This window comes from Lipotes vexillifer, unplaced genomic scaffold (genome assembly GCF_000442215.2).
Source record: "Lipotes vexillifer unplaced genomic scaffold, Lipotes_vexillifer_v1.1 scaffold740, whole genome shotgun sequence".
Taxonomy (NCBI): domain Eukaryota; kingdom Metazoa; phylum Chordata; class Mammalia; order Artiodactyla; family Lipotidae; genus Lipotes; species Lipotes vexillifer.
Window position 1 is genome coordinate 2,247,524 of NW_006778610.1, and position 12,225 is coordinate 2,259,748.

The window sequence follows — 12,225 nt, forward strand, 5'->3', positions numbered from 1 at the left end:
TTGGTTTGGGTTTGCATGTGCTAGGTGTGGGGATTAAGTTAAATTAGGTAATGTGTGTGTAAGCAGCTATCACTCAGCCTAGTAGGGCCTCCATAACCATTAGCTGAATCTGCTGAGAGAAGTTTGAAAATATGGCTCTGTGTTTCAAGAATGAGGTTCGCGCTAAAGATTTAGATTTGAGAATCATCTCTCTAAAGATGATAGGATTGTGGAAGAGAACAAGGTCTTCAGGAAGAGGCTGAAATGAGAAAAAACAAAGAACATAAATTTGGTGGATAGCTACCATTAAGGGATGGATTAAGAAAGGGAAATCAGTGAAGAAAACTGACAATGAAGAGAGAACAGTATTTTGGAAGCCAAGGGAAGAGAAGGTTTCCTGAAGAAAGAGGTTGATTGATGCTGTTAAATGAGAGAAGACCTTGGATTTAGCTGTTAGGAAGTGACTTCGGAGAGATGGGAAGTAAGATGTGAAAGCAACAGCTAGATCTGAGTGGCTGAGAAGTGAATGAGAGATGAAACCCCCAAACTTCTGAACCTGACAAAATCCTAATCTTTTAAGACCCATCTCAGATGTCACCTCTTCTATGGATCCTTCCCTGACTTTTCAAATTAGTCACTTCTGGGTGTTTTTGCAATACTTGATTCTTTCTTCCTTTTGAAAAATTTCATAGCATTGCACTTCATCTGTCTGCATCCTGGTGTCCCAAGTGAAGACTGGTCTCCTTGATGTCATCAACCTTGTCTTGTTAATCACTGTATCCTGAGGTCTTAGTTTAGTGCCAGGACTAGTTGTAACTCAGTTAACATTTGTTAAATATATGAGCTGGAAAGAGAAAAAGATTATTTTAGGAAGTTTGAATATGGAGAAATATAGAGGAGAAGAGAAAAAAATGTTGTGATAGAATAAACTTGAGAGAAAGATTTTTAGCAAGGGAAAGCCTTGAACATTTTCACAGACTAATAAGGAGTCAAGGAAGGGGCAGAGATTGAGGGTACAAAAGAGGAAAGAGCTGCCTAAGCCAGGCCATGGTGCAGCAGGAAAGGTTAAGAGTAGGATGGGATCAAGGGTACGGGTAAAGAAAGAGGTCTGGAAGAGATCTATTTTTTTTCCCCTGAAACAGAAGATTGAGAAGAATAGTGAGAATGTAGTTCAACTTTGAAGTCAGGGAGAAAAATTGAGGAGGCTTATATTGGGTAGACCCTTAGGTGACTGAAGGGCCAGAACACAAAAGCTTTGAAACAACTAGGGTTACATGACCAGAGTCCCAGTAATAATGTGGAGTGAATGGATCATCTGGCAACATTGAGGGCTCCTGTAAACCTAGTGAAGGTATTCAGTTTGCTTGCTTGCTTGCTTGCTTGCTTGTATGTTTACCATTTATTTGTTAACCAACATTTAAAAATATCAATTGTATAGGTTTGCATGTGTGTTCGTTTTCTCTTAACCAAACAGCTGTGGTGCAGTCAAGTATCTGTTGTAGATTTGGAAATCATTTTGCACACCCTCTTTGCAAAGGCCGTTTTCTGTTAAAAAGAGGTAGTCAGCTAACTCTTGTGTGGTTTACAATAATCAGTATCTATTTTTAGTGCTGTCTTGTTATGTTATTGAGTTTCTCATGCATGAACATTATCAGCATAAGGTGAAACTGTTCTATGGCACACACATTTAAGTGAATCTTCAAGTCTGAAATGAGATGTGCTAGAATTACTGTTTTTTTTTTTAACTAGAGTTGGACAAGTTATAACCATCAAAGCGAAAGTTACTAGAGCGTTCAGCACAAGCATGGAGGTAAGAGGCTCCCTTTTCTTCCTTCTGCCTGTTGGTGCTCATTTCTCCATTGTTTACAGAGAGAGGAGGAGGCCTGGAATAACTTGGAGTTCATGTGATTCTGAATTTCAGAAGGCCCTTGAATCTGTAGTCAGGCTCACAGGTAAATAATAAGCCTGTGTTTCCCTGCTACTAAAATTAAGTGTGATGCAATGAACTATTTTTACATAAAACGATATACACAAAGTAAACATACAAGGGAGGGCACTCCCTTGGTTCTTTGCCAGGTATAGGTTTTATTTCTTAATTATTCTGACTCTATTACTATTCTAATTTTACTTGTTCTCTATCTCCTCACCTATAATGAAAACTAGCCCCACGATTAACTAGTTTTTGAAAGGCAGAGTAATTGGAGCAAGAAGGGAAGCTTAGATTTTTCTTCTTTGTCTACCTGGTTTTCTTTTCTTTATTATAGCGATGAATACAAAATTCTTGGGAGCTTTTGAAGTCTCTATCCAGGTTAAAATAGCAGGAAAGGAGTTCATGGATCCCATGTTGCAACTTGTAGTTTGCTCAATAGCAGTCCCTTTGATCTCTGGGCACAAAAGACATGTAGGGACTTACATTTCTTTCTTAGGGATTCTATGACAAAGTTTCACAGATTAGGTGCCTTAACCAACAGAAATTTATAGTCTCACTGTTCTGGAGGCTAGCAGTCCTAAATCAAGGTGTCAGTAGGGTTGGCTCCTTCCAAGGCCTATGGGAGAGAATCTGCCCCCATCCTCCCTCCTAACCTCTGGTGGTTTGCCAGTGGTTTGCTTCACCCCGATCTCAGCCTTCATATGCACATGGTGTTCTCCCTGTGTGTGTGTATATGTGTCCAAATTTTCCCTTTGTATTAAAAAAAATTTTTTTAACAGCTTTATTGGAGTATAATTGCTTTACTATGGTGTGTTTCTGCTTTATAACAAAGTCAATCAGCTATACATATATATACATCCCCATATGTCCTCCCTCTTGCATCTCCCTCCCACCATCCCTATCCCATCCCTCTAGGTGGACACAAAGCACTGAGCTGATCTCCCTGTGCTATGTGGTTACTTCCCACTAGCTATCTTTTACTTTTGGTGGTGTATATATGTCGATGCCACTCTCTCACTGCGTCCCAGCTTACCCTACCCCTCCTTGGGTGTTCAAGTCCATTCTCTATGTCTGTGTCTTTATTCCTGTCCTGCCCCTAGGTTCTTCAGACCCAATTTTTTTTTTTAGATTCCATATATGTGGGTTAGCATACGGTATTTGTTTTTCTCTTTCTGATGTACTTCACTCTGTATGACAGTCTCTAGGTCCAGCCACCTCACTACAAATAACTCAATTTCATTTCTTTTTATGGCTGAGTAATATTCCATTGTATATATGTGCCACATCTTCTTTATCTGTTCATCTTTCAGTGGACACTTAGGTTGCTTCCATGTCCTGGCTATTGGAAATAGAGCTGCAATGAACATTGGGGTACATGACTCTTTTTGAATAATGGTTTTCTCAGGGTATATGCCCAGTAGTGGGATTGGTAGGTTGTATGGTAGTTCTATTTTTAGTTTTTTAAGGACCCTCCATACTGTTCTCCATCGTGGCTGTATCAATATACATTCCTACCAACAGTGCAAGAGGGTTCCCTTTTCTCCACACCCTCTCCAGCATTTATTGTTTGTAGATTTTTTGATGATGGCCATTCTGACAGGTGTGAGGTGATAACTCATTGTAGTTTTGATTTGCATTTCTCTAATGATTAGTGATGTTGAGCATCCTTTCATGTGTTTGTTGGCAATCTGTATATCTTCTTTGGAGAAATGTCTATTTAGGTCTTCTGCCCATTCTTGGATTGGGTTGTTTTTTTGATATTGAGCTGCATATGCTGTCTATAAGAGACCCACCTCAGACCTAGGGACACATACAGACTGAAAGTGAGGGGATGGAAAAAGATATTCCATGCAAATGGAAATCAAAAGAAAGCTGGAGTAGCAATTCTCATATCAGAAAAAAAAGACTTTAAAATAAAGACTATGACAAGAGACAAAGAATGACACTACATAATGATCAAGGGACCAATCCAAGAAGAAGATATAACAATCGTAAATATTTATGCACCCAAAAAAGGAGCACCTCAATACATAAGGCAAAAGCTAACAGCCATAAAAGGGGAAATAGACAGTAACACAATAATAGTAAGGGATTTTAACACCCCACTTTCACCAATGGACAGATCATCCAAATGAAAATAAATAAGGAAACACAAGTTTTAAATGATACATTAAACAAGATGGACTTAATTGATATTTATAGGACATTCCATCCAAAAACATCAGAATACACTTTCTTCTCAAGTGCTCTTGGAACATTCTCCAGGATAGACCATATCTTGGGTCACTAGTCAAGCCTTGGTAAATTTAAGAAAATTGAAATTGTATCAAGTAACTTTTCTGATCACAACGCTATGAGACTAGATATCAATTACAGGAAAAAAATCTGTAAAAAATACAAACACATGGAGGCTAAACAATACGCTACTAAATAAACAAGAGATCACTGAAGAAATCAAAGAGGAAATCAAAAAATACCTAGGAGCAAATGACAATGAAAACACGACAACCCAAAACCTACGGGATGTAGCAAAAGCAGTTCTAAGAGAGAAGTTCATAGCAATACAATCCTACGTCAAGAAACAAGAAACATCTCAAATAAACAACCTAACCTTACACCTAAAGCAATTAGAGAAAGAAGAACAAAAAAACCCCAAAGTTAGCAGAAGGAAAGAAATCACAAAGATCAGATCAGAAATAAATGAGAAAGAAATGAAGGAAACGATAGGCAAAGATCAATAAAACTAAAAGAGGTTTCTTTGAGAAGATAAACAAAATTGATAAACCATTAGCCAAACTCATCAAGAAAAAAAGGGAGCAGACTGAAATCAGTAGAATAAAAATGAAAAAGGAGAAGTAACAACTGACACTACAGAAATACAAAGGATCAAGAGAGATTACTACAAGCAACTATATGCCAATAAAATGGACAACCTAGAAGAAATGGGCAAATTCTTAGAAATGCACAACCTTCTGAGACTGAACCAGGAAGAAATAGAAAATACAAACAGGCCAATCACAAGAACTGAAATTGAGACTGTGATTAAAAATCTTCCAACAAACAAAAGCCCAGGACCGGATGGCTTCACAGGTGAATTCTGTCAAACATTTAGAGAAGAGCTAATACCTATCCTTCTCAAACTCTTCCAAAATATAGCAAAGGGAGGAACACTCCCAAACTCATTCTACGAGGCCACCATCACCCTGATACCAAAACCAGACAAAGATGTCATAAAGAAAGAAAACTACAGGCCAATGTCACTGATGAACATAGATGCAAAAATCCTCAACAAAATACTAGCAAACAGAATCCACCATCACATTAAAAGGATCACACACCATGATCAAGTGGGGTGTATCCCAGGAATGCAAGGTTTCCTCAATATATGCAAATCAATCAATGTGATAAACCATATTAACAAATTGAAGGATAAAAACCATATGATCATCTCAATAGATGCAGAAAAAGCTTTCAACAATATTCAACACCCATTTATGATAAAAACCCTAGAGAAAGTATACATAGAGGGAACTTACTTCAACATAATAAAGGCCATATATGATAAACCCACAGCCAACATCATTGTCAATGGTGAAAAACTGAAACCATTTCCACTAAGATCATGAACAAGACAAGGTTGCCCACTCTCACCACTATTATTCAACATAGTTTTGGAAGTTTTAGCCACAGCAGTCAGAGAAGAAAAAGAAATAAAAGGAATACAAATTGGAAAAAAAGAAGTAAAACTGTCACTGTTTGCAGATGGCATGATACTATACATAGAGAATCCTAAAGACTCTACCAGAAAACTACTAGAGCTAATCAATGAATTTGGTATAGTAGTAGGATACAAAATCAATGCACAGAAATCTCTTGCATTGCTATACACTAATGATGAAAAATCTGAAAGAGAAATTAAGGAAACACTCCCATTTACCATTGCAACAAAAAGAATAAAATACCTAGGAATAAACCTACCTAGGGAGACAAAAGACCTGTATGCAGAAAACTATAAGACACTGATGAAAGAAATTAAAGGTGATACAAACAGATGGAGAGATATACCATGTTCTTGGATTGGAAGAATCAACATTGTGAAAATGACTGTACTACCCAAAGCAATCTATAGATTCAACACAATCCCTATCAAACTACCAATGGCATTTTTCACAGAACTAGAACAAAAAATTTCAAAATTTGTATGGAAACACAAAAGACCCCAAATAGGCAAAGCAATCTTGAGAAAAAAAATGGAGCTGGAAGAATCAGGCTCCCTGACTCCATTGTATACTACAAAGCTACAGTAATTAAGACAGTATGGTACTGGCACAAAAACAGAAATATAGATCAATGGAACAGGATAAAAAGCCCATAGATTAACCCATGCACATACGGTCACCTTATCTTTGATAAAGGAGGCAAGAATATACAATGGAGAAAAGACAGCCTCTTCAATAAGTGGTGGTGGGAGAACTGGACAGCCACATGTAAAAGAATGAAATTAGAACACTTCCTAACACCATACACAAAAATAAACTCAAAATGGATTAGAGACCTGTATGTAAGACTGGACACTATAAAACTCTTAGAGGAAAACATAGGCAGAATACTACATGACATAAATCACAGCAAGATCCTTTTTGACCCACCTCCTAGAGAAATGGAAATAAAAACAATAAACAAATGGGACCTAATGAAACTTAAAAGCTTTTGCACAGCAAAGGAAACCATAAACAAGATGAAAAGACAACCTGCAGAATGGGAGAAAATATTTGCAAATGAAGGAACTGAGAAAGGATTAATCTCCAAAATATACAAGCAGCTCATGCAGCTCAATATCAAAAAAACAACCCAATCCAAGAATGGGTAGAAGACCTAAATAGACATTTCTTGTTCTTTCAGGTCTTGTTTTCGTATCCATTCACCCAGTCTATGTCTTTTGGTTGGAGCATTTAATCCATTTACATTTGAGGTAATTATTGATACGTATGTTCCTATTACCATTTTCTTAATTGTTTTGGGTTTGTTATTGTAAGTCTTTTCTTTCTCTTGTGTTTCCTGCCTAGAGAAGTTCCTTTAGCATTTGTTGTAGAGTTGGTTTGGTGGTGCTGTATTCTCTTAGCTTTTGCTTGTCTGTAAAGGTTTTAATTTCTCTGTTGAATCTGAATGAGATCCTTGCTGGGTAGAGTAATCTTGGTTGTAGGGTTTTCCTTTTCATCACTTTAAATATGTCCTGCCACTCCCTTCTGGCTTGCAGTTTCTGCTGAAAAATCAGTTGTTAACCTTATGGGGATTCCCTTGTATGTTAATTGTTGCTTTTCCCTTGCTGCTTTTAATATTTTTTCTTTGTATTTAATTTTTGATAGTTTGATTAATATGTGTCTTGGTATGTTTCTCCTTGGATTTATCCTGTATGGGACTCTGCGTTTCCTGGACATGATAGATTATTTCCTTACCCATAGTAGGGAAATTTTCAACTATAATTTCTTCAGATATTTTCTCAGTCCCTTTTTTTTCCCTCTTCTTCTTCTGAGAACCCTATCATTCGAATGTTGGTGTGTTTAATGTTGTCCCAGAGGTCTCTGAGATTGTCCTCAATTCTTTTCTTTTCTTTTTTCTTTTTTTTTTGCTTTATTCTGCTCTGTAGTAGTTATTTCCACTAGTTTATCTTCTAGGTCACTTATCTGTTCTTCTGTCTGTTATTCTGCTATTGATTCCTTCTAGAGAATTTTTTTTTTTTTTTATGGTATGCGGGCCTCTCACTGTTGTGGCCTCTCCCGTTGTGGAGCACAGGCTCCAGATGCACAGGTTCAGCGGCCATGGCTCATGGGCCCAGCCGCTCCGTGGCATGTGGGATCCTCCTGGACCAGGGCACGAACCCGTGTCTCCTGCATCGGCAGGCAGACTCTCAACCAGTGCACCACCAGGGAAGCCCCTTCTAGAGAAATTTTAATTTAATTTATTGTGCTGTTCATCATTGTTTGTTTGCTCTTTAGTTCTTCTAGATCCTTGTTAAACGTTTCTTGTATTTTCTCCATTCTTATTTCCAAGATTTTGGATCATCTTTACTATCATTACTCTGAATTCTTTTTCAGGTAGACTGCCTATTTCCTCTCCATTTGTTTGGTCTGGTAGGTTTTCACCTTGCTGCTTCATCTGCTGTGTATTTCTCTGTCTTCTCATTTTGCTTAACTTACTGTTGTTTGGGGTCTCCGTCTCACAGGCTGCAGGTTCATAGTTCCCGTTGTTTTTGGTGTCTGCTACTAGTGGGTAAGGATGGTTCAGTGGGTTGTGTAGGTTTCCTGGTAGAGGGGACTGGTGCCTGCGTTCTGGTGGATGAGGCTGGATCTTGTCTTTCTGGTGGGCAGGACCACGTCCGGTGGTGTGTTTTGGGATGTCTGTGAACTTATTATGAGTTTAGGCAGCCTCTCTACTAATGGGTGCGTTTGTGTTCCTGTCTTTCTAGTTGTTTGGCATAGGGTGTCCACCACTGTAGCCTGCTGGTCGTTGAGTGGAGCTGGGTCTTAGCTTTGAGATGGAGATCTCTGGGAGAGTTTTTGTCATTTGATATTATGTGGGGCTTGGAGGTGTCTGGTGGACCAATGTCCTGAACTCGGCTCTCCCGCCTCAGAGGCTCAGGTCTGACACCCGGCCAGAGCACCAAGACCCTGTCAGCCACACGTCTCAGAAAAATAGGGAGAAAGACAGGAAGGAAGGAAGGAAGGAAGAGTTGGAGTGAGGGAAGGAGGAAGAGAGAAAAAAAGAATAAAATATGTTGTTAAAAATAAAAAAGTATTTAAAAAAAGAGAGAAAGAAAGAAGAGAGTAACCAAACCAAAAAAGTTGGTTATAGAGCTAAAAACTATAGTTACAAACAAACAAACAAAACGGACAGTCAGAACCCTAGGACAAATGGCAAAAGCAAAGCTATACAGACAAATCACACAAAGAAGCATATACATACACACTCACAAAAAGAGAAAAAGGAAAAAAAAATATATATATAAAAATTAGGGCTTCCCTGGTGGCGCAGTGGTTGAGAGTCCACCTGCCGATGCAGGGGACCCGGGTTTGTGCCCCAGTCCGGGAATATTCCACATGCCGCGGAGCGGCTGGGCCCATGAGCCATGGCCGCTGAGCCTGCTCGTCCGGAGCCTGGGGTCCGCAATGGGAGAGGCCACAACAGTGATAGGCCCGCATAACGCAAAAAAAAACAAAAAATTAAGGAAGAGAGCAACCAAATCAATAAAGAAATCTACCAATGAGAATAAGCTCTAAATACTAAACTACGATAAATATAAAACCAGAAACAAATTATTTGGAGAAAGCAAACTCCAAATCTACAGCTGCTCCCAAAGTCCATCACCTCAATTTGGGGATGATTCATTGTCTATTCAGGTATTCCACAGATGCAGGGTACATCAAGTTGATTATGGAGGTTTAATCCGCTGCTCCTGAGGCTGCTGGGAGAAATTTCCCTTTCTCTTCTTTGTTTGAACAGCTCCTGGGGTTCAGCTTTGGATTTGGCCCCGCCTCTGCGTGTAAGTTTACTGAGGGCATCTGTTCCCTACCCAGACAGGACAGGGTTAAAGAAGCAGCTGATTAGGGGGCTCTGGCTCACTCATGCTGGGGGTAGGTGGGGTATGGAAGGTGGGGCGAGCCTGCGGCAGCAGAGGCCAGTGTGATGTTGCAACAACCAGAAGTGCGCCGTGCGTTCTCCCGGGGAAGTTGTCCCTGGATCATGGGACTCTGGCAGTGGCGGGCTGCACAGGCTCCCGGGAGGAGAGGTATGGATAGTGACCTGTGCTCGCACACAGGCTCTTAGGTAGCTGCAGGAGCAGCCTTAGCATTTCATGCCCGTCCCTGGTGTCTGCGCTGATAGCCACGGCTCACGCCCAACTCTGGAGCTCATTTAGGCAGTGCTCTGAATTCCCTCTCCTCACACACTCCAAGACAATGGTCTCTTGCCTTTTAGGCAGGTCCAGACTTTTTCTTGGACTCCCTCCCAGCTAGCTGTGGCGCACTAGCCCCCTCCAGGCTGTGTTCATGCAGCCAACCCCAGTCCTCTCCCTGGGATCTGACCTCCGAAGCCCGAGCCTCAGCTCCCAGCCCCCGACCGCCCCAGCAGGTGAGCACACGAGCCTCTCGGGCTGGTGAGTGCCGGTCGGCACCGATCCTCTGTGTGGGAATCTCTCCGCTCTGCCCCCCGCGCCCCTGTGGCTGCGCCCTCCTCCACGGCCCCAAAGCTTCCCCCCCACCCCTGTCCCTGCCCGTGAAGGGGCTTCCTAGTGTGTGGAAATTTTTCCTCCTACAGCTCCCTCCCCAAAGTGCAGGTCACGTCCCTATTCTTTTGTGTTTTTCCTTTTTTCTTTTGCCCTTCGAAGGTACCTGGGGAGTTTCTTGCCTTTTGGGAGGTCTGAGGTCTTCTGCCAGCATTCAGTCGGTGTTCTGTAGGAGTTGTTCCACATGTAGATGTAATTTTGATGTATTTGTGGGGAGGAAGGTGATCTCCATGTCTTACTCCTCTGCCATCTTGAAGGCACCCCCCCAAAATTTTCCCTTTTTATAAGGACATCAGTCCTATTGGATTAGGGGTCCATCCTACTCCAGAGGGATCTCATCTCAACTAATTACACCCTATTTTCAAATAAGGTCACATTCTGAGGTACCAGATTTGGTGAAGGACACAAATCAACCCATAAAAAAACTATTTTGGCAATAACCACACCTATGGTGATGGCTTTACCCTGATTTAGTCACTTTCCCCCAGTATGTTTATAAACAGAATAGAAAAAAACTTGAAGAAATCAGAAAGGTAATAAAAACTTGTGGATAAAATGAGCTCTGTCAGAGACAGTTTATGATGGTGCTTCTGGATCCTGATTTCTCAGCTGTGGGGCTCTTGAGCTTTGCCTCACAGTAGCCTCTGGGTCTAGCCTTTCCCCTGAGAGACAGCACTCTCCTTTATATTCAGCCCATACACAGATGAAACTTCCCTTTCTTTTCTCCTTTCTTCCTATTCCCTGATAGCAGCTAGAATTTCCAGAAGTTTGACTAAAAGCTACGAAAAGAACCCGGTGAGTTTGAAAGCACAGATTTCTTAAGAAAAATAAATGCTAGCCCCATCTAGGGCTAATTTAGTCCCTCTACTAAGTTGTGGTCTTCTATGGCCTCTATGAATGTGTTGTGTATTCACTGAGGTCTGGCTGGAGGGAACACCAGATTCGTATAGCACTTGGAACTGTTTACCTTACAATAACTGTTTCTTCCTCAGAAGCTGTTCTTTTCTGGCTTTGTCAGATTTCACCCTACACATGCTCAGACTGGTATCAACCCAAACACTCAACAGGAACAATATGCACATACCTGGAATTCATTCCTTTTGTAGCTCCCTCCTTTCTGAGATAATCTCAGCTGCCTTGATCTCCTTGATTTTTGGTTCTTCAATTCAGCAAGTTTCCATTTCCCCTCCTTGGCCATAGTCTAGGAATTATGTGCAGGCTGAGAACCCAGGAAATGCAAGTGCTCCTTTCATTTATCTCCCTTTCCATGGAGATCACAGGTCTGTGTTGTCTGTTGTCCTATGTGTGAAAATAGTTGCTTCCTATACTTGGTCCAATTTTCCAGTTGTTTTCATAGGATGTAATTCCAATCTGACCCACTCTGTAATGACACAAAGTGAAATTCTCCCTGGCATATGTTTTCGATACCTTTAGCCATTGTACATAACTAAATTAACTGTTCTAATAGAAGACAATGTTTGGAACTTGTTTTAAGTCTCCAGAATTGTTGCTTTGTTTTTACTATTAGTTGTCTATTCTATTTTTCATTTGCCTGTTTTTCTGAAAGTAGAAAGCTATGTGACGTTGAGAGTTGTTGGGGGTTGAAAATGGATGGTTTAAATTTGGTTAATCACCATCTAGTTAACTTATGTTTACCATGCAAATACTAATTTGGTTTCATAAATTAAGTGAATCACTGATTGATGATTATTTTTGTGCGAGATGTACTTGGCGAAGATGTAGAAATAGATATTATCATTGATAACACAGTGCTGAACTAAGATGCCCGAGGTTGCCCACTATTTCAAGAAGGTAGTATTATTTCTCTGGGCTATGTTCCCGAGTTTACCTACACTTCTGCAGTGTGTGATCATGAGGACCAGAACTTCAGAGTTCTTCACATGGGGAAATCCAGTCCACTGTGGTGTCACCATAAAATGTCTCAACTACTTTCTTGCTATTCCTGAAAAATAAAACTCCTGAAAGAGGAAACAAAGCTGCAAATAACATGACTGTAAATAACATTCTGTCCATG

The 12,225-nt window shown here is 40.4% G+C and overlaps 1 protein-coding gene across 1 annotated transcript in view; it reads left to right on the top strand.

The window, feature by feature from the left end:
• Positions 1-12,225, top strand: part of ACOT12 (acyl-CoA thioesterase 12) — a 47,800-nt gene that overhangs the window by 8,306 nt on the left and 27,269 nt on the right. The window contains exon 3 of the mRNA XM_007451718.1: positions 1,729-1,789. Coding sequence (XP_007451780.1) covers positions 1,729-1,789 — 61 coding nt within the window. The remainder of the gene's footprint in view (positions 1-1,728; positions 1,790-12,225) is intronic.